We start from the raw sequence: 23,518 nt of genomic DNA, 5'->3' as shown, positions 1-23,518 counted from the left end.
CTTAACTTTTTGTTTTGCTTCTGAAGTGGAGCTACTATAGGGCCACATATACATATGTGAACACACACACACAAAATGAAGAGTTGTAAAAACTTCTGTAGCTACCATGTCGATATTTACATTTCGCTTACGATGGCAAGTAGTTGGGGAATTTTTTTAATTCAATATGAAAATACCTGACTAGACATAAAACTGTTTTACAGTAAATTCTACATAAATCATCAGCAATACTTTTACTGCAGAAAAGCTGTTCCCCATGTTGATCATATGAATACCGTTATATTGATCAGTATTACTGCTGCTGCTGATGTTTAGGGTTGACCTCATTTGAATTGCTTCATATGGTGTTTAATTTTTGGTAATGCCTGATATTCTATAAAATCATATGTTTGTGGAGGCCGGTGCATCTCTCAATAAACAGCTGAGATAAAAAAAAAACAAGTCTACAGCTTGATTTTAAAAACAAAATATATTACATTTATTTATAAAATAACACACACACAGCTAAAGAAAAGGTCTGAGCAGTGTGTGACACAGATTGTGGTATCCCCATTTGTGCACTTCATTTACACAACATCTTCTTTTTTCTTCCAGAAAGCGTCAAAAGAGAAGTAATACAACAGAGGATCCAGACAGCAGTTTAAAACAGTGAGACATATCAATGGCTTGACATGGGCACAATCTCTTGCCATAGTTATAGGCACAGGTAAGAATATAGCATATAAAATCAAGTTTATGGCAAAAATCAGCATTACATTCATCTTTTTGTTGACATTTGGAGAGTCACCTCTGAGATGTCTGTGTAGAGCCCTAAACACCATAATGGTGCACACAATATTGACTGACAGCATTGTGACCAATATTACAATCATAAACTGCATCATTCTTAATCGGATTCCTTTCAAAGGACATTTTTCAGATTCGTAAGACTCAAAACAAGTAGGGTGAGTTTGGTTGTTCAACTGCTTTAGAAAGTCCACACTCTCTGCGATATTCATCACCAGCAAAATCACCCAGACGAGTGCAGAAGCCTTCCAGGCATTGCACGAGGTCCGAAGATTGCGAGACCTCAGAGGATAAACCACAGCTAGCAGTCGGTCCACGCTGATGAAGGTGATGAAGGAGGAGCTGGAGCGGATGTTGGTGCGAAAGAACATTGTGATGATGAGGCACACCCCCTTGGGCAGAGTCCATTCCCCTGTGGCGTTAAAGTGGATCCTTAAGGGCAAAGTGAAGACCAGCAGCAGGTCTGAGAGTGCCAGATTAACCATGAAAACAGCATTGGGTGATTTGAGGCTGTGGCGGCGAAGAAGAATCCACAGTGAGATCGCATTGAGAGGCAGACCTATCACCATAATTAAGCTAAAGATCCCAGCATAAACCTTGTCTTCTGTTGTCACGTTAGTGATGTTTGATGTGTTCATGATGAGAAAAGAAATCTTTCTGCGTCCTTTATAAAATATTGTAGCCAAGCAGCAAGAGTTCCTCTCTGAGCTGGTTATCTGTGTGGAATGAGGTGAGGTTAGTCTGCGAGGGCAAACAGTGGAACAGGAAACTTTGTGACTTGACTCAACAGTTGTGGTAACTGACAGAAATGACGCTACATGACAACATAGTTTCTGCCACTTCTAAAAGTAGTATCCTGTTCACCCCCCTAAATCAAAATACATTTATAAGGCATGACACTATTTAGAAATAAGTGACACTAATGCTTATAATTAAATAATTCCGTTTTTGTTCCCATATTCCCATGGTAAGATAAGTGTAAACCCTGCATCTTGTGTTTACAGTTAGCCCAGAGTGGCTAACTATTTACAGCTAGCCACTCAAGGCTAAAGGCTGTTACGCACACTGAACGTGAAAAAGGGACACGAAATTCTGAATTTTATGGATCCAAACTTGCCGTGTAACCTGTATGCACACTGATCATATTGCATTTTTGTGGAAAAATCGTCCTCGAAAAGTGAAAAGTTGACATAAGGCGATGATCAGCTGGTTGTGATGCATCTAAACAAGAAAAGGAAGAAACAAAGATTCTGGGTTCATACAATTCTCATAAGAAAGCAGCATGAGGGAGAATATTATGGCTTGATCTAGTAGTTGAACCTGTATTACAGCTTTCAAACATATGAAAGGATGTCAGTGGGGCAGTTTGAACTCCTGTTAGCAGAGTTGGGACCTGATCTGAGGAGGCAGAGAAATCATTTGAGAGAGCCAATTGACGCAGAGAAGCCACTATCTGTGTGTCTGAGGTAAAAAGAGTATTTTTGAATTATTTACATATCATTGTATATGCAGTACCAGTGCATGATGTCAGCTATGAGTGTTGCCCAATGTAGTGATCTCAGTGGCCAGATCTGTTTATTCAGATCTGAAAAAAAACCTGATAAATCAAACTTGGTTCAAAACAATAAATGCTGCAAATTTGTCCTGTAAAAATACTCGGTTGGTGTAAACGGTTGCATTAAGAATAGGTGATTCTGAAAAACATTTTAATGGATTTTTCGTGTCAGTTGTGTAAAGGCCTTGAGTTTAACCAATGAACTTTAGCTAGTATACAGTTAACCACTGTAACTCTAGAGTTAGAGTGGGAGAAAAGACGGAGTTCTTTTTGGGAATGAATCAGAGATCAGAGTATAAAAGTGAAAATACATATTTCACTTAAGGCCCCGTGGAGCACAAAGAAGAAAAAACTAAAAACAGATTCTTAATAATTCTAAAGGATTCTTGCAGTTTTATTGAAATCTCCAAGAGGGCAGCATGTCTCTTTACATCTGTGCATATCTGTGTGTTTGTTAACTGAGAGATTCTATTGTTCCTGAAAATAACCCGTGTTCCAGTTTAGCTGGTTTCCATTCTACACTGGTTAAGCTTTGTTTTTATATCACATACTCCATTCTGACTGCTTTTTCAACAAGTAGTTGCTTCTGCCAGCTAGTATGTCATACTTGACAAAAGACCTCACTGACAAAAAAAAATGTTGCTTTCTAGTTCATACAAATGTATAAAATGTCAACATTATCTTCAGATAACAAAGCAAATTATACTGATTAAAAGTATTTGTAATGAATTTGAAATAAAAACTGCCCTTTGACTGGACCTGTATGTGTTTCTGTGACATAAAGCAAAGCACAAGCTATGGTTTTCCTCACGGCTGATCAGCTCGCAGTAGAGTTGAGTTCACCTGCATTCATCTTGTTCACTCTGTCTGCTGTTTTAACACCTGCTGCTGATTTAGGCTTCAGCTGGAAACTTGTTTTTATCCCTGGAGTAACTTAAAATTGATAGATCGGATTTTTTAAAAAAGGACTGACGGATGGAACATGTCAAATTTTTATTAAGGAACCAGGCTGGTGTAATTAATTCCAGCAGACTCATAAGTATAAGAACTATTTGTTTCAGCAGATAAAATTAAAGCGCTTGGAGTTGAGTAACTGAAGTTGCAGTGCAAGTGTAGCGAACCTTATGGAAATAATGAATTGCGACTGGTATTGTGGTGCAGACTAACCAATACATTTTTACCTGACAGAAACATTCTTTGTGTTTCCAGAGTATCGTCAGCCCTGCCTTTGGTTTTGGTTTGGTTTGGCCTTCTTTGCATTAGCTGGCTTGACAACATTTAAAACCCTAACTGTAGATAAAGGGTATCACAAGGGTTGTTATCAACGTTCTCTGTTAAATCTGTTAAGCTGGGCTTTTTGCTCGAGGCCTCTTTTACAGTCAGGGCATTCTGCAGATCATATCACTCTTCTTCTACACGAAATGATCCCTATGAGTGACGCCTACACCAAACTGACATGTTGTCAGATGATGATGATAAAATCCTGATTAAAAACGTGAAAAGAACATAAAAAATGTATCAGTAAAATGCAACACCGTAGCAAATTTATAGTTAAATATGTTGGCGTGAGAGCTTGAAGAGAACTGAGAATGTGTAGAAAACATGTGAACTTATATTTTGAATCTTTCACTTTTTAAGTTAAAACTTAACTCAAAACATTGATATTCTCATTGATATTTTCATAAATACTTGTTATTTAAATTTTACTTATATTTAAATATATATATATATTTTTACTACTGCTTAGAACCACAACTCTGATTACAACTTCTAAAATCAGTGAATATGAGTGCTCTACTGCACCTCCTCAAGTCACAAAATGACATATTTCTGTGCTTTGACTTCTGCACCAATTGCATTAAACATTTTCCCCTTCCACACACTGGCCTACTTTCCCTGCAGACGTGCTGATTTTTAGTTTTGGTTTCGTTATTTTCCTCTGAGGTATCTATTCTGTCACTAGTTAGCTAACATAACTAATGTAAGTCCTTTAGCCCAAAACCAACCACATGACATTACGTTCTGTACTGACAGAAAAACACTAAACATGTTTTTAACATTTGTGAAGTGTAACAGAGATACAGAAGTTACCAGAGAGTTAGCTCGCACATTTCCATCTATAATATACCGTGTTTTAACTAAGGGATTTCTGAAAAACTCAAACATACATCTCTTCTATTATTTGGGACATAAATGAAGACAGAAAACTAAACAGCAGCAATGTTTTGTAGGACTTTCAAAAGTCGGGCTAGCTGGTATATAATGGTGTGCATAGAGCTATGGTTAGGATAATATAAACACATTAGCACAGTAAAGCTGGAGGATGAACCCTAACTTTTTTCCTCTCAATAAAAGTTAACTTGAGGGTCCCCGATGGGCAGAAACAAATACAATCACATGAAAGGGAAAAGATGCAAAAACGGACCAAAGTTCAGTCAAGAGAAAATCTGAGATTGTCCATCGCCAGCACGAGGTTAGTCACTGCTGCATATGGTACTAGTTTGGATCACTCGCTATAAAAAATTCCTGACCCTCAGCTTCATGTACCCATTCAAATCTCGGTTAGCCTCAGAGTGATTCTTTTCTTACCTGTTCAGATATTTGGTGCCAACAAACTGAGAGCAGATGGTATGGAGGAAAACATCGTGAGACATCAGACTGCTAGAAACGTTTTACACTTCGTTTTTTTACAGAAATGAAGGAGAAATTTTTAATCTTATTTAAGTTAAATATTTGAGGCTAGAAAATAACAGCTAATGTTCATGAGACTAGTGTCATCTCACTTGTGTAATGAAAATATGATATGTTCAATATTAAATTTCTTGTATTACTAAATTAAATATATTTAATTAAAAATTTACAGCAGTAAAATTGAAGTTTCAAATACAGAGCTTCAGTAAAGATTCAACGTGCATTTATTTCTATTTCATATCACCTAATATCTTCATCTAAGAAAAAAGTGTCTTTCACACTGTATATATAGTTGTATTGTATATACAAGAAACAAATGCTAGACAATGGATAATGGTATGATTAGATAATGGTTAGACAATCGTAGAAAATAGCATAAGAGAAGGAGCATTTCTACACTTACTGTTTGTCTTATTAGGAGTACCAAATTAGATGCAATCCCAGTTGGCACATTGGTCATTAAACCACCTTTCTTTCAGCCAGGTGAGTGAACTGCCTGGTCATTAAAACAAATGTTTAACTCCGTTTGGTTCAACACCACCAAACAGGCAGAAAAATAGCTGAGTTAACATTAACATTAGTGCATTGAATCCTGAATCCTGTGTGTACTGGAACTTTAAGCGATATTCAGGACTGAAAAAGAAAAAAAAAGAAAAAAAAACACAAGCAGCATTCCCAACCTGTCTACAATTTTCAGTTTTTTCTGTTTGTGAATATTATTACTAGAATTAATTATCCATAAAATTGTCAAAATCTCTGTAACATTAAAGTCAACGTTGCTTTAAACTGCGTACATTTTAAAGTACAGGCTTTAAAAGCAAGTGGAACCTGAGCTGCATTAAGTACTAACATCACCAATGTCATGTAACTTTGCCAACATTCAGCCAAAATTAATGTTTTCATGTTCTTCAATACTGGAATATTTGTATTGCTACATAATTAAATTAGATAAAACTCAATACTTACCTTGTTACTACCTAGTTTACTCCTAGGCCATGCACAGTCTGATGCTGTTTTGACTGAGTCCTTATATTCTAATCATGTTTGGGCTGAAACCTTTTAGTCTGATGGCAGTTAGTCAGATGTCTGATGGGTCTTTTAATGAAACGTGGCGTGTTTTTTTTTTTTATGGTCTACTTCTGAGGACACGTTAAAAAGACAACAAAACGCTTAATGAATGCAGCTATTAGTTCGAGTTTTGCAAAACATTCCTTGCAAGAAGTGTTGCCAAAGTCAAAAGTCACTGTGTGCAATTGTTATTTGGGAGGTTGTAATCGCAGAGTAGTGGTTCTAAGTAGTAAAAAGGGAAATAAAAATGAGTAATATTTAATAATTACAATTATTACTCATTACGATGAGTAATAATTACAGGTTTGCAGTTCTCAGTATATTTGTGGAAATATCCACCTACACATTTGTGAATATTTTTTCAGTTACTGCAAATTTTAAAAAAACAACAAGCATGTAAAGAATGTTTACAAGTAAAAGTTTCAACATTTCTTTCTTTTTTATTCTGCAAGCTCTCACATTTTGCAAACGTATTTACCTTGATACAAATAAGACAAGAGATTAGTGCTGCCGTTAGTCTTGGGACTTATCCCACAGACCGGTAAAATAAACATTGTAATTCCAGTTAATTACTTTATCGCTGGGTGTGCTGTTTATGTCTGTTTATGTCTGTTTATGTCTGTTTAAGGCACGACTGCAGATTAGAGCTCTGAAACTCTATTTTGGATCCACTTAAACATTAAACGTTAAGTGTTCCAAAAAGTGAAATAATTGGTTGAACTGGTATACTTGTTTGTTTTACTTCTAGTATCTGCAATTTCAGGCGTGTAAGCGAAATTTAGCGGCAGATCAGAGTGCAACAACATCTACACATCCCCATGATAGTGCTGCACTTCATTCCATAGTTTTAGTAAGATACGGTATAATAACTTGTACAGATAAAGCTGTCTTCGCCCAGGAGAAAATCTGTGCTGCGCGTAAAACACGTTGTTAACACACATAGTAACACACATAGTAAATAAATAAATCAGCGCTTCTGGCCGATTTTAAACCGAAACTCTGAACATAACCTGTTGAGGTATGTGCTCAGCATACTCTTCAGGTCTTGCTGGCAGTTTGCGTGTTAAGCTGATAGCTATTTTATCCAGCAGTTGAAGACCTGTTTCTGGTGACCTATGTTTTTTCTTCTTCTTTATCATTATTATTATTATTACTTTGGAAACTTAAATCGTCTAAATGTAACCTTAATGAAACAACGTCCTTTTAAACCCCAATTTTCGCTTCTTCAATTTTCATAATTGTACCCAATCATCGACTAGAAGCGTCTGGAGTTTGATAAAACGGATTACAAAGCTGAGAAACATCAACAGCTCTCATAAAAACCATTTAAGCTGGAACAGCGGTCACGTCTGCAAGCCATCTGAAGAGGGGTTTAAACTAAAGTTTCTGTGCCTGACTGCAGCTTGAACTGCTTGAACTACTATATCTCTGTAATCTACTCTGCGTATTTTATTCAGGAAGCCTTCCTTTTTCTTGAGCGCCATAAGTAAAGGTGGACCTACTACGTACCTGCGGGTCCGCAACTCTTCTGCTGTCGCTTTCCAACAACGGAGCCCCCACATCTATCGGTGTGTTAGACTCACAGGGAAACAGCTGTATTTTAGGCGTGGCTTTTTAGGACATTCCTTAAACAACATAAACACCAAAAAAAAAGTTTTCCAGTTTAACAGGTTGCATTCCCATGCGTAAGACCGCCGCTGGAGTTCAAATTGTGAGACGTTTCCGCCAAACTCCGCATAATAAAGGAAATTGTGCACCTTTTGCTCCCACTGGACTCTTTAATAATTTTTCTTTGTATCTGACATCAGACATGCCAAGTGTGTACTGCTTTTCTTTACAGAGCCGGGCGGATTTGTATATTTGCAACGCCATTCAAAACGGCAAAACCGAAAATATGGTCTGGACTTTAACGCACTTACTTAGATTGACACGTTTTGCTTGCTTGATCTCAGCAAGCATAACACGTTCTGAGTGGAAGAAATAATAATAATAAAAAGCAGCGAGGCTTCTTCTGCTTTGCTGTGTGGTATGTATTTATTTTTTTAATTCCGTACAGCTGTAGGGAAAGCACTTAATTGCTGCATGCCATCGACTATGTACATCTAATAAAGCTCAGGGCATTGTTTATCTATCTATATTATTCTCATTTATAGATTTCACATCTATGATTTGTGTGATAGTCCTACAAGGTAGTTTTACTGGGCAGCTTCTTATTTCTGAGAATATTAAACCAAGTCCAGTCCCTGAATCCACTACAAGTTTTATCACTGCTGATTTTTAATCTCTTCATCTATGGTACGTTATGGCCCTGTCAGAAATATTAAAGAAACATTTATTCATTCATTTGTGAAACTTACTGATCTATAACCTAAATTATACATCAGTCACACTATGTCTGTCATATAAAAAGTTACATTTTATTTGAAATGTTGATCTAATATTGAGTTTAAATACAACTGACACATACATGTCTGCTTTTCACTTGAATGAATGTGAGCGAATATGCAAACTACTACACTATTTTATGCATAGTAAATAATAACTCTAAAACAAAACCTAGCAAGCTATTATGACTTTTTTTTTTTTTTGAGATTTCAAAACAACATTTCAGCAGGTCACTTCTATCACTTTTTATTGTGTTAGAAATGACTCTTGGGTTATATCAGATTAAAAATTTACACATTATCAACTAATACCTATAGTGTGGTAGTGAGGATAAAAATTGAAAACACTGTTGGTCAGCAGCAAGAGTAGAATAGATACTTAAATGTAAAGCCTTATCTTGTCTTTAATGATGGTGCCCAGAGACAAATTATATTTCATTACACTTGCTTTAAACCCTTAGAAGCGACTTTGTTTTTTTAATTTTGAACTTCAATATTTCAAACTTTATGAAAAGTTGTTTTAATCTGGTTTCATTTTGATACTCATCTTGCTAATTCCAGACTTAATTCCTGACATAAAATGTCCGTGTCACTGTGTTAAATGTAATTTAAGCTCAATAAAAAAACAAAGAACAACTTTATGAAGAAAAACAATCAAAATATGTATATTTTGATATATTGTGCAGTAATATCAACAGCTGATTTATTGAATTGGAAAACTCACCATTGAGCCATGTAAGAAACAGATTAAAAGACCTTAGTGAGAAAGTTGAAAGCTATTTTTGTGGCGCTGTTCCCACCCTAGCAACGGGGAGGAAGTGTACACCAGCCACAGCTGTGCCTAGAGGCCAAATCTGCTCTTTGCCATCGTGACATGGTGGGTCACATCCAACAGGGCAGAGGAGGATTTGGTCTTGGTGCAGTAACACCTCTCTGGCAACAGGCATCTGTACCCAAAGATCAGAAAATGGTGGTGGAGGAGGAAAGCAAGAGGAAATCCATCAATGCTCAACCTTTCACAAACCAAGAGAGTCAGTATCCATCAACATTTGTCTGGGAGGGGGACGAGCTGAGGACTAGCCCTTCAACCCCGGACCTGGGCCCACTGAAGGTCGCCAGGGATTGGCAGATGCAAGTGGACTTGGATCAGAGGCTCATTTTTCCCACAGAGATTGTAACAACTACTCTGCGACCAGACCTCGTCCTTTGGTCTAACTCCCGAAAACTTGCTTACGCCATGGAGCTGACGGTACCATGGGAGGAAGCAATTGAGGAAGCATTTGAGCGTAAGAAGCTGCAGTATACCAACTTGGCAGCTGAGGCAGAGGACAGAGGCTGGAAGATCAAGGTGTACCCGGTGGAAGTGGGGTGCAGGGGCTTTGTTGCCAGTACAACAGCAAAACTGCATAGAGAGATTGGAGTCAGAGGACAGGCGCAACATCAGGCTATAAGAGAATTAGCTAACACTGCTGAGAGGATCAGTCACTGGCTATGGCTAAAGAGGGATGACATCACTTGGGCACCTAAGACCAGGGGTGGGCAATCTCAGTCCACGAGGGCCGGTGTCCCTGCAGGTTTTAGATCTCACCTTGGGTCAACACACCTGAATCACATGATTAGTTCATTACCAGGCCTCTGGAGAACTTCAGGACATGTTGAGGAGCTAATTTAGCCATTTAAATCAGCTGTGATGGTTCGAGGACATATCTAAAACCTGCAGGGACACCGGCCCTCGTGGACTGAGATTGCCCACCCCTGACCTAAGACAGTCAGCTAACCGTGAGACACACACCAAGGATTGATCAACCTGTGGTGGGCCTGCCGCAGCAGAGAGCATCAAAGGGGTAGAAAACCTAATAATAGAATTTTCACTGTGATAAACCAGAACCCTGGTTGACTGATACAGCGGTCTCAGGGCCTCCTGGTGTCACAGTCTGGCTGGGGCAGACTGTATGTATTGTGAAAAAGGACTCAAGTGCAGACCAAAACTATGAAACGTGACGTGGTTTAACAGAAAACGAGCAGTTTATTAAGGCTGGCAAAATAAATACAAAGGGCATGGGTGAAACTAAATAATAACCTAAACTGGATGAACTAAAACATGAAAAAACCTGAAACATGGTGAACTGACATGGATACCTGAAGATGCGACGTGGATGAGCAGATGACCTGACAAGGAATGACTGAAAACACATGGACTAAATACACACAGGAGGATAATGAGGGAAGTGGGAACACATGGGGAAACAGCTGACACACGTGAACATAACAACGTCACAAGGGGAGAGTAAAACTAAACACATTGAACATAGGAACACAGAACCTCTTCCAAATAAAACAGGAAACATAATGAGATGCAGACATGACAACATGAACTTGACAACATAAGACACACAGACAGGAAACACATGAAGAGCAAGGGAGGCTTAACAGGGGTTGAAAATACAAGGGGAAACTAACAAGCAAATGAACTTAAACAAACCATAAACATCAAAATAAACTAAAACTCAAAATGCTGGGTCAAAGGACCCAGGATCGTGACACCTGGAGGCTGTGCAGTTAACCTCATGGTAGTGAAACGTAACGAGGAATATAAAAATGTTCTGCTATTCTCCCCTCTGCTCTTTTTCCCTTTTTTGGGAGGCAGTGGGGAGGTAGAACATACAGCCTGAACCGGCAGGGAGGTATGGGATACCAGATCAAGCGCCCCTCTGGCGCTCTCCTATCTTGTCTCTTTTGTCTTACTTCTCTCTGTCACCTTGTATATCCCTTTGAAGAAGTGAGGCTCTTTAAATATTATAAAGAGGTAAGAATTACTTCTCGTTTTGCAGTGAATTGATAGAGAAAATAAATTGTAGAAAAAGTTATTTCTGTTCTTGTCAAAGGAAAAAAACCTTAGAGAAGCAAGAAACACAAACTCAATTTATGGCATGTACATGGGCGAGGCTTACTGCGTGGCAAGACACAGGCAAGTCGCGCAGAGCCTCAGTCCGTTCTTTATTTTATAGCAGAGAATAGATTACGCAGCATCTCTAGGTGGAGCATACGTAATAGAAAAACATCTCTAGATATGGTTATCGCATGAGTGGCCGTTATCCATAAGACAAGAGGAACTAGTATCTTTTGTCATATCAGCTTCAGGTTGGAACTGTCTCTGCCTGAGCGTGTGTGACTTTGTAACTTCCTCACGCATGCTTCTGTTCCTTAATCTGTAGGTTGCAGGCACATCATGTTTTCACAAGAAATTATACTTAAGCAAAATAAAGGTTATCAAAGTAAGTAAATGTAAAAATCTCTTAACAGTTCTAAAAATGGAAGAGAAATAACAATTTAACATAAACCAGTGACACACTCCGGGGCCTGATCAACCCTGGCACCTTCTCCTCAGATGAGGGTGTCTAGTGATAATGGCCAAAACACCCAATGAATCCAAGGTCCACTACTGATGATTTTAATATAACCAAGATCAGATTTCTAATCCCAAGCAAGGTAAAAAGAAACTAAAAAATGGCAGAATAGCTTGTGATAAGAGACCGAAACACCCTGTGAAGTGGAGGCACACAAAGATGTGTCTCACTGGTAAAGTTTCCAGGCTGCTTTTCCTCATAGTAGCCATCCCTCAAGACTTTCTCCATTTGAAGCAATGCACTATCAGGGATTGTAACATCTAGTCCTTTTACTGAATTTTACTTAACCACTGAAAAATGTAATTTTTATAAATCATGAAAATGAATATTTTTAAACATTTGAGGGAAACACAATATATGGTAATAACTTTGATATAAAAAAAATTGTCGTGTGACAGAAATGAATGTGAACGTTAGAATAAGTGGTCATAAATTATATGTTTTATGCATAATGAAATAGTATTTGTGGGGCTTAAACTGCCATTGTCTACAATTGGTATCTGATGATTTTAAGGCTGTAACTGTTTAAGTCTCTTTCGAAGTGTTGACAACCCAGTACAATTCAAAATGTGCAGAAAAAATAATCTAATTGTCATGGTTTGGGAGGCAATGATGCAGGAGAGTGTTTCAAACTGAGAATGAGCCTTTATTGCAGCTGTAAGAATTACCACAAAACCACCAACAAAAACCCAAACTGGGGTCAGCTAAACATGAAACTAGAAACATAAAACTAAACAACCTGCAACATGGAAACGTAGCTGGAGAGACACTGGGGAAGATGAACAGGATGACCAAGAACCATGATACACAGAATGATACGCAGAAGCTCAGATGAAGAACAGAGGTAACCACGCACTAGATATGCACCCAAAGTAAAAAGGAAATGGCACACAGGAGGGAGACACAGCTGAACCTAATTAGACAAGACAACGGGAAAGCAAAACCCAAAACCCTGAACACCAGACATGGGACTCTCTAAAGTAAAACAGGAAATACAAGACAGAAAACCACAATTCCCAGAATAAAACTTAAACCAAAAACACAAAACACAGTTTGAGCAGCAGGTATATTCTTTCCTCTACGTCCACCTTTGTTGTAGCGTTCATGTCACATACTAATCATGTCACAGGATGCTCTGCGGCATTGCTATGACGACCACACACTAGGTGGTACTTGTTTGTAATGGAAAACCTGTTGCTCCAAGTCAAGTTGCAGCAATCCGTGGTGAGTCGATCCGAGTATTAGGTACTAATACAAAAAGTGCTTAAAGATCTGTGAGGTGGATGTGTGTCTGCTTTTCCAGAGACAGAAGACCAGGAAGTTTCCAGGACCTGATGGTGTGTCCCCCTTGTGCCTGAAAGTCTGTGCCGACCAACTGGTGCCCATCTTCACCCGAATCTTTAACAGATCTCTGAAGCTGTGTGAAGTTCCTCTGCTGATTTAAATGCTCCATTATCATTTCTCTCCCAAAGAAGTCCACCATTACATAATTAAATGACTACAGGCCTGCCGCCCTGATGTTTGTGGTCATGAAGTCATTTGAAAGACTGGTGTTGAGCCACATGAAGGACATCACAAAGCCGCTACTGGACCCCCTGAAGTTTGCTTACGAGGCAAACAGGACAGCTGAGGATACAGTCAATATGGGACTGCACAACATTCTGCGTCACCTCGACCTGGAACGTACAAGAGGATATTGTTCATGGACTTTGTCAGGAGATTTATTCTAAAACACTTCTTCAGTTGAGAATCAGAAAGGAGAAACACACACTGCAGTTAGTTACTTGCAAGCAAGGGCAGCCACAGCACTTGCACAGAAGTTCGGGCTCTGAGACTCGCGCCGTGCCACTGCCCTGGTCTTTATTTATACATCAGTGGGTGTTTGTTCCTTACATTGGAATGTGGATGTTTAGGTGTGTGTGTGTGTGTGGGGGGTGTCAAAGCATGACCCCATAAAGACTTCCCATGATCAAATCACATGAAGAACTGTAATGCTGTAGAAATGTTAGCGCTGCGCAGGTGTACACACACTTTCTCACAGTTACCTCTGTGAGCAACACAAGGTAGTGAATAACACCCCTGGTAGATGCAAAGACACAGAAAGTGGCATTTAAAAGGTTAAATCGGTATGGCCAAAGCTCACGCAACCTCAAATGTTGCTGTCATCTTTCTGCTCCAATAAAAAGAAACACACATAGATTTATCTGCACCTTTGTCAGGTGGGGGTTAACTTCACACAGTCGTGTTACATCAGTAAAGTCTTGTCAGCTTTTGTCAATCAGTCAGTTTTATTTCTCTTACTCATTTGTCATTCACTCATTCATGCATTCATCCATTCTTTCTTTGCTGGCAGTGGAAACTATCGTCGCATTTAGTTTCCACTCATAGCAAGATGACGTCAAAAAAAGAAAATTTCAAAAAAAAGAATTTAGACTGGATTACGTTGCTGAATCCTTTTTGACAGGGACTTTCATTTTAATTGTCCCAGATAAGTGACTTTCTCCTGAGCCCATTGTAATTTTTTGGAGAAAGTCACTTGCAACGGTTTTCTCGACATGTTGTATAGCGCTTTTGTTCCAATCGTGCAGATCTGCTCAAACAGAGATTATCAAACAAAACTTTCAGTGCACTGTGAAAGTATCAAAATAAAAAGGCCTCGTCAAGTCATGACACACACTCCTCATCTCAGGAGGGTAAATCATACTATTAGCATGATTTATCAAACCATCATACTAACTGGCAGGCTCAACTTCACAACAAAAGAAAAATCATCAGCTAGATTAATTCCAAACCAACCATCAGCCGCACAACACACAACATAAGCCTCATGTCTTATTAGCTATGAATTTAATCTGTACCTTTCACTCATTTAGGCCACAGATTTCATTTAGTTTTCCTTTTTTCCCCTTCATCATAAAACATGTGACATGTCATCAGGTATTTCACAAAAAACGTTTGTTCTTATGTATTCAGAGTTGTGTATCTGGGTGCAGGATTCACTCGCACATCACAACAGGAAACTCAGTGTTTTAGAGTCTCCACTCTAACAAACTCCAACACATCCCATTCACTCGTGCTAGAATTCAGTCACCTTTCATTAATCTAAGAACAATCAACTAATTTGCATCTCAGCTATTAACCCACTAAGATGACAGGACAACAGAAATGCATGTTCAAAATATCATCACAAAAATATATTTTTCCCCCATACAGTAAATTACTTGTGCTGCATCAGTCAAGCAGAAAGCATCTCCCAATTTACTATATTAACAACTAAATTTATTGTCTGATCACTGGTTGATCAAACCAGTCTTTTTTTTTTTCACAAAAATTAAACTGTTGTCCTGCAACCTAGAGAGTTAACTGTCGGCATTGGATAAATTCAGCATTTGATAACAAGCGTCTGCTAAATTGACACTATTTTAACACTGATGAGAGATAACAAGCTGATTTTCATTGCATGTATGTTTGTGTTATTAGGCAGGTTTAATCAATGTCTCTGGAGCTGCATCTCCAGCAGGGCATGTTCTTAAAGCTGCCTGTCCTACACACTTCTCTGCTATTATTTGATCAGTTTGTGACCAATGTGCTATGAGTCTAATGGTCTTTGCATCACACGAAGTGACTTGGACAAGATGATAAACAGACTCACATGCTCAAAATGGTGTCTAATCTTCATGAGCTCTCTTGTGTTTGTGTTAGTAGGGTTAATGCATGTTCTGCATGTGATTTTGTATATATTTCTTTTTGCAGTGTTTCAGATTCCTTCTCAATTTTCCACTTAAGCAGTCAGTTTTATTTCCCCAGGTTTGCTAACCCAAATTTTGATTTCCCACATTAACAACAGCATTCCTCTGTGTTCTCACCTACTGCTCTCACTCTGTTGTCCTCTCCCACTTCAACAGTCCAATAGCCGGCAGTTCTCTTCCAGCTTTGTCCTGTATTCTTCACTGTCTCTTCTTGCCATTTTCTCCAAAGGTGGCAAATGTCAAACTCCAACAGTCTCCTCAGTTCTCCTCAAACGTTCTTTTCACAAGCACAGTGAAGTTGCAGCTTGTTGGAAACACAGTGCCATTCATCCAATCAGTCAGGATGATTGATGGGTTTGCTCTTCTTCTCTGATGCTGTTTGTCCACACTGCTGCTGCTTGCTGGGTCTCTTTGCTCAGGACTTTGCTGGTGTCTCTTTATCTGCCATGTTATTGCTCTTTGGAACTGCATTCCTTGTCTTCAGGGAGGAGTGAGAGCTCGCTTGTGAGGTTGAGGGACACATGGTGCTGTAAATAAGTTAGCCAGAAACCTGGCCTGAATGTCTCCAATGATGTTAAACTATAACTTTCTTCCGACTGCTGCATGTGGAAAATTGATCCAGGTCTGCTTTTCATCTGAAAGTGACAAACTAAGACATTCTTCATTATTATCATCACTGCTTAACCAACACATCTCTCTCTCTCTTTTTTTTTGAACTCTCCTGTCTTGTTCTTGGCTGATAAACACAAAACCTTTTCCCTATGATTTTTTTTTCATCTTCAATGTAAATTTTGTCTCTTCTTTACTCTACACTTTTTTTTTTGCATAGTGACCTGCAGAATCACCATTCTCACAATTGGAGGCTTAAAAGTTACTTTTACACAGCGTACACACACACTGTGACATCAGACACATTCACACTCACTTTTTTTCATCTGCTTAAATAAACTATATGGCTGATGATGGTGATCCATAAGTATGATCACAAGTTTATCTAGTTAGTTTTCAACCCAACAAAACAAATAAACAAAAACATGATGCTGATGCTATAAACACTCTACACACATGAGTCAAGAGACAGGAAAACTGCTGCGCATCTGAAAGAACTCACGGAAACGCTGCACACTCCAGTTATCATAATTATCATAATTCTGTTTCCCTCTCTTTGAGTTCTCAGCCAGCTCCCAATCTGATAATGTGTAGCTTGCTAAACAGCTCAGAAGAGACCGCAACGCAACCTCACACAGTGGTTGCGTGCTTTGCCCCACAGTGGCAAAGACTTGCACTTTCATATTCAATTCAGCTTCTCCATCATGTAGTTTTCAACAGTTTCATACAGGGTTCAGCATAATAGTTTGTTTCATATCTGTGCTCTATATCTCAACAATGGCTCATATTAGGATGACAGTCTTTCAAACAGGTCAAGTGCCTCTATGCACGTCATTAGTTCAAATATTTACCTATTTTACTTCATCTCATATGTCGTTGTACTGTATTTGAGCAACCTTAAGCTTAATGCAGATTACTGTTACACAACGCACACACACACATATAGACATTTGCGCGCTTTTACAATTTGTTACGAAGTAATTACGGCTACTTCTAAAACCCAAGTCTAATTCGATTCCTTTCGGCGAACCCTAACCTATTTTAATTTGTTACGAAGTAATTTCGGCTACCTCTAAAACCAGTCTAAACACAGTTCCTTTCGGCAAACTTTAACCTATTTTACGCGTTTCATTAAACCTCTGCGGCCGTTTTATATATCAAAATAGTGTTTCTCACCCTCAGACGACTCACTGGTGGTTCGGATTGTCAGACTGAATCCCACCGCCGTGGACCAGACTATAAACACCGGTCCGGACCCGAATTCTAAGAGGGCTGTGCACAGACTTCGGTGCTGGCTTCCCACGGCGTCAGGACTCAGTGTGCCAGATCTTGGAACAGAGTCACAGATAACAGTTCTGATATTTCTGCTCCGGCTACGAAGGACCAAAACAAATGTCAGGAGATTTATTCTAAAACACTTCTTCAGTTGAGAATCAGAAAGGAGAAACACACACTGCAGTTAGTTACTTGCAAGCAAGGGCAGCCACAGCACTCGCACAGAAGTGCGGGCTCTGAGACCCGTGTGTGTGTGTGTGTGTGTGTGTGTGTGTGTGTGTGTGTGTGTGTGTGTGTGTGTGTGTGTGTGTGTGTGTGTGTGTGTGTGTGTGTGTGTGTGGGGTCCAAAGCATGACCCCATAAAGACTTCCTAAACCTGCTGGCCTGGAAGTCCAGCAGTTCATCTAAACAAAAGGCACTTAGCCTAAAACAGATATAGATACGTTTATCCTACCATAAAACAATAAAAGAAGGTACGACCTCTCCCATGCTCCCAGAGTGTGGGTGTGAAAACCAGAACACTCTGGAACCACACAAACTTCCTAGGATGAGACATTCTTTCAGGATACTATCAACTACATACTTCTAAACACAAATGATTACATGCAGCATTCTACCATAAGTAAACCTGTATAATTAAAAGATTATACTGACATTATATTGACATTCTATTGACAGACTTCATCTCAGCACCATAATCCCAGACATTCTCCACCAAAGGCCCAGCAGAGGTCGGGCTTCCTGTGTTAACTCAGGAAGTTCAACTGCCACAGGAGCTGCTGGCCATCTTCTACACTGTCATCACCTGTCCTGTGCACATGAATCACTCTCTGTGTTCGGCTTATCCACAAATCAGGACAGGGCCCGACTGCACAGGACAATCAGATCTGCAGAGAGGATCGTCAGCGCTGATCTTCCCTCCATCTAGGAAATGGTCAGACAACATTGCTACAGACCCCTCACATGCTGGACATACACTTTTCACACTGCTGCATTTTGGCAGGCGCAATAGAACACTGTTTACTAAAACCCACAGCCACAGTAACAGTTTGTTTCCCCAGGCTGTCATTCTGATGAACAGTGTGAAATATCACATTGTTATGAACTTATAGTTTGTATAGTTGCTTAAGACTTAGTTTGGAAGCCTTGAGATAGAAACATGGAAGGTTTCCCCCAAATCCAGCACCATGGGACTGTATGCTAAGTGAAAGAAAGGAGGCAAAAGGACTTGTGAGTGTCAGAACCACTGTCCAGGATGAGAAATCAAACATCCATGAGTACATCAGGAAGATGGCCACAAATGACCATGTGCTTCATGAATGCCTCAGGCTGCAGAAACCAATGAAAAAACAGAAACAAAGAGAATAACCATCATGTAAGAACAGGTTCCTGCAGGTATGTACCACCCGCAGAAAGAGAAAGTGGCTGACATCCAAAAACCGTACTCATGGCTGGGCAAAGCAAGACTAAAAGACAGAACAGAGGCACTAATCATGGCAGACAGGGATAAGGTTTTAGCACAAGGTCAGTAGAGGCTGGGGTTTACAGCACCAGGCAAGACCCCAGGTGTGTGTGTGTGTGTGTGTATACACATATACACATATGTTATGAGTTCTGCACTAAAGCCCAGAACTCATAAAGCCCAGAAACTCTTAAGGACAGGTCGCAGCAAGTCTGAAAAAAAAGCTGTTTGTACAGTACCTGAGGCTTTATGAGAGTGAAACAGAACTCTCTCTCTCTTTCACTTTCTTTGTTTCATCAGTTTTGGTGTGTGAGCATCTGCTATGTTATTTCAATAGTTTGGCTAGATGCTTTATTATAAATAAATCGAGTGAAAACCTGTCTCTTGTCTTGTCTCTCAATAAACCGGTTTGCTGTCATGAAAATGCCATTGCTAAGTTTCTAATCAAAACAAAATTTCCATAACTAAAAAATGAAATTAGAAACACTAAGCATTTGACTTTCCTACTGATTATAATAAGAGAGAAACAAAACTGTTTAACAAGCAAGGCTTATCATTTCAACAAAACTGCTACTACATGTTCTATGTTTACAGTTCTGTATTATACACAGAGATGTGAACAATCAGAAAGTTACAAACTAACAAGGCTATCAGATTCAGAAATATTTGATTCATAATATCTGAATTATTACGCTAACTTTCCACTTCCACAGATATTTCAGATGACAATGACCAGAGCAAATTCTTGACACACTCCTGCTCTTGGATTAATTTTGGTTGGCTGGCCTTTCCAGGGAAGCTCCATCATTGTTCCAAATTCTCCATTTGTGGAAAAATGCTCTCAGTGTGGTTTACCAGAGTTGGACTTTTGGCTTACTTAACAATTAAATTAATTAATTGATTTAAGAAGTTGGGATTACTTTTCAACAAAAGATCAGGTAGGTGTTAGGTTAGGGCTGTGTGCAGGCAGGAGTGGTAGCAGGAGGACCCAAAGTGCAGACGCTCGGAGGCAAAAGTGTATTTCAAAAAAACTCAGCTTTAATGCTGGATGGCAAAAAGTAACAGAAAACCCAAAAATACAAAATAAACTTACACAGGCAGGCAGACGGAACACACAGCAAAATAAACGGTAGAACGCGACAGAGAGCACAGGAAAACACAGGGCTTAAATACGCAGAGGGAGTAATCAGGGAACGGGCAACAGGAGGGAAACACAGCTGGGGCAAATCAGGACTAACGAGACAAAGAAGCATAAACTGAACACACTGAGAAAAGACAGAGACCTTCAAAGTAAAACAGGAAACACAACACAGACTGAACTTACAGACACAGACTGACTGGACACGGGAATATAGCAACTAAGGATACACAGAGACGCGAACTAGACAAGGGGATACAGCTGACAGGGGAGAGAGCAACTAGAGATGACAGAGACATAAACCATAAGACAGAACTCAAAGAAACCAAAGACTAGAAATTATAAATAATATAACAAACTCAAAAACCCTGGGTCAACGACCCAGGCCTCCTAACAGTACCCCTCTTAAGGGCTGGCTTCCAGACAGCCCAAACCAGAACACCAAAACGAAAAACAACCCAACCAGGGCGGGCGGTGGGGAAACAGGACGGAGGGCTCAAACAAACCAAACACAACCCCAAAACCAAAACGGAAAACACTGGAGCCCAGAAAACAACCAAACAAAACCAGGCACACGACAGTTCCAAAAAAAAGTTCAGGGGGCCGGCCCGGAGGCTGACGGCACCAAAGTCCAAACCTGGGTAGTTCAGGAGGCCGGCCGTGCGGCTAAAGCAACGGCGGCGAGGCAAGCGAAGAAGGTCCGGAGGCCGGCCACGCAGAGGGCAGCAGCGGCGACCCAGGCGAAGGAGGTCAGGAGGCCGACGGCCCAAGAGCCCAGAAAACAGTTCGGGGCGGCCGGGCGGGAGGCACCGGCGGCGACGGAGCAGGTCAGGAGGCCGGCCGGGCGGGAGGCACCGGCGGCGACGGAGCAGGTCAGGAGGCCGGCCGGGCGGGTGGCACCGGCGGCGACGGAGCAGGTCAGGAGGCCGGCCGGGCGGGAGGCACCGGCGGCGACGGAGCAGGTCAGGAGGCCGTCCACGACGGCGAGGACGCCAATCATCGGCCTGGAAAGCGGCCGGACAGGACGTGCAGGACAGACAGGGCGTGCAGGACGGACAGGACGGACAGGACGGACAGCGGAGCTGAAGCCGGCCGGATCAGGCGACGGCGAGGCAGAAGCCAGAGCTGGACCAGGCGACGGCGGCGAGAGAAGCCAGAGCTGGACCAGGCGACGGCGGCAGAAGCCAGAGGCGATGAAACAGATGGTGGCGCTGCAGGTGACGGCGTGGGAGCCGCAGGTGGTGGCACTGCAGGCAACGGCGTGGGAGCCGCAGGTGGTGGCACTGCAGGCGACGCTGAAGCTGGGGCTGGACCAGGCGACGGCGTGGCGCTGCAGGCGCCGAAGCTGGGGCTGGACCAGGCGACGAGGCTGAAGCTGGACCAGGAGACGGCTGAAGCTGAAGCTGGACCAGGCGAGGACGAAGCTGGACCAGGCGAGGACGAAGCTGCAGGCGACGAAACAGGTGGTGGCACTGCAGGCGACGGCGTGGGAGCCGCAGGCGGTAGCACCGCAGGCGACGGCGTGGGAGCCGCAGGTGGTGGCGCTGCAGGCGATGTGGATGAAGCTGCCGCAGGCGGGGGCGCGCCGCAGGCGGGACGCCGCAAGCGATATGTGGCGCTGCAGGCGGCGATGTAGGTGGTGGCTGAACGGTCTCCCGGAACCGTCAGTAGAGATGAGGATGTGTTGGCTGGGTCCTCCAAGACCCCCAGCTGACGAGGCAGGAGGCTGGATGGGCTCTCGGGCCCTCAGCTGACGAGGCAGGAGGCTGGATGGGCTCCTCGGGCCCTCCAGCTGACGAGGCAGAAGGCTGGAACGGTTCCTCGGACCCTCCAGCGGAGACAGAAGGCTGGACGGGCCCCTCGGACCCTCCAGCGGAGACAGAAGGCTGGACGGGCCCCTCGGACCCTCCAGCGGAGACAGGTGGCTGTGGCTGAACGGGCTCCTCGGACCCTCCAGCGGAGACAGGTGGCTGTGGCTGAACGGGCCCCTCGGACCCTCCAGCGGAGACAGGTGGCTGGACGGGCCCCTCGGACCCTCCAGCGGAGACAGGTGGCTGGTTTGGTTCACCAGAACCCCAGCAGGAACAGAAGGCTGGACGGGCCTCGGACCTCCAGCGGAGACAGGAGGCTGGACGGGCCTCGGACCCCCAGCGGAGGCAAACAAAGGCTGGTGGGGTTCTCCAGAACCCCCAGGGGGAACAGAAGGCTGGACGGGCCCCTCGGACCCTCCAGCGGGAACAGAAGGCTGGACGGGCCCCTCGGACCCTCCAGCGGGAACAGAAGGCTGGACGGGCCCCTCGGACCCTCCAGCAGAGGCAGGTGATGCAAAAAATATAGCCCCAGAATAAATAGTCCCATGGCCTGAAGAAACAGAAAAAGTGTCCTTTTCACTCACCACAGCCAGCTGTTTTGACATCCCGAAGTCCGGCTGTGGGGTGACACGCCGGTGGCGCGGCCGCCGCTTCCTCCTCGGTGATGGCTCCAATGGGCCGGGCAACTCCAAGTCCGGCAGGCTGGGCAGCACATCTTTCTCCGAGTTGGGTAGGTGAGCGGTAGCAACAGGGGCATGCAGATGAAGCTCATTAAGGAAAAACTCCTGTATGAGTGGGTGAAGTGAGTCCAAAAGCCAGGGGAGACCAGAAACCAGTCGCTGTAGCCGGTTCGCTACAGCACGCTGAAATTCCTCCCCTGGATGATTCAGCCACAGGTCACATAATTTTTCCACTGAATAAATTATATCGTTAGCTTGATAGCATAATTGCCTAAGTCATTTTTTTGTGTTTTCGGAAAACAAGAAAAAACTAATTTTCTAAATATCACATGCATATTTTTAATTGATATTTTCACAGAACATTTAAGTATATGTGAGGAAAAGTATGGAAAAAGAACAAAACCCAACATCATTTCTTTTGTCTAATAAAAGTGACTTAGGCAGATTATGCCTATGACTTAGGCAGTTTTTCTTCAAACTATAAAATGAACATGACATACTATAATGTAACCATAACACACTGTAACTTTTCAATTTTAATCACAAAATGGCAGCTAGAGTAAGGAGACTTACTCACTTCACCTCACCCACCCATTAATTTGCAGAGGAGGCCTGTAGGCTCATAAAAGAGGTGTGCGTGTGTCTATGTGTGTTTGTATCTGTCTGTGTGTGTTTGTCTCTCACTTCTCTCTTTTCTTTAGGTAAAGCGGGTGTGTGTGTGTGTGTGTGTGTGTGTGTGTGTGTGTGTGTGTGTGTGTGTGTGCGTGCGTGTGTGTGTGTGTACTATTTGGTAGGCTATGTATACTACTGATGAGGAAGATCATCATAGTACTTGTGGGCCACTCTTGGTAGTACATTTTCATTGACTGTAAGTCACTGTATTTCCTCAGGGTGATGGGCAAC

General features: G+C 41.8%; 1 protein-coding gene across 5 annotated transcripts; it reads right to left on the bottom strand.

Annotated features, from left to right (window-relative positions):
* Window positions 1–454: 454 nt before the first annotated feature.
* On the bottom strand, window positions 455–7,940 carry LOC116321660 (lysophosphatidic acid receptor 6-like). Of its 5 annotated transcripts, XM_039598370.1 has the most exons (3): window positions 7,610–7,940; window positions 1,904–2,007; window positions 455–1,502 (listed from the first exon to the last, which is right to left on the bottom strand). In XM_039598370.1, the coding sequence occupies exons 2-3, from the start codon at window positions 1,976–1,978 to the stop codon at window positions 567–569; spliced, it is 1,011 nt and encodes a 336-aa protein (XP_039454304.1). In that variant the 5' UTR covers window positions 1,979–2,007; window positions 7,610–7,940; the 3' UTR covers window positions 455–566. The 5 variants fall into 5 exon arrangements, with proteins under 5 accessions (XP_039454304.1, XP_039454307.1, XP_039454305.1 ...); XM_039598373.1 differs by lacking the exon at window positions 1,904–2,007 and having other exon boundaries at window positions 455–1,296; XM_039598371.1 differs by having other exon boundaries at window positions 455–2,007; window positions 7,610–7,939.
* Window positions 7,941–23,518: the final 15,578 nt, after the last annotated feature.

The sequence above is a fragment of the Oreochromis aureus genome, linkage group 14, assembly GCF_013358895.1.
Source record: "Oreochromis aureus strain Israel breed Guangdong linkage group 14, ZZ_aureus, whole genome shotgun sequence".
Lineage (NCBI taxonomy): Eukaryota > Metazoa > Chordata > Actinopteri > Cichliformes > Cichlidae > Oreochromis > Oreochromis aureus.
The sequence above is the reverse complement of the archived record's forward strand: the minus strand, read 5'-3'. Positions and strand labels throughout refer to the sequence as shown.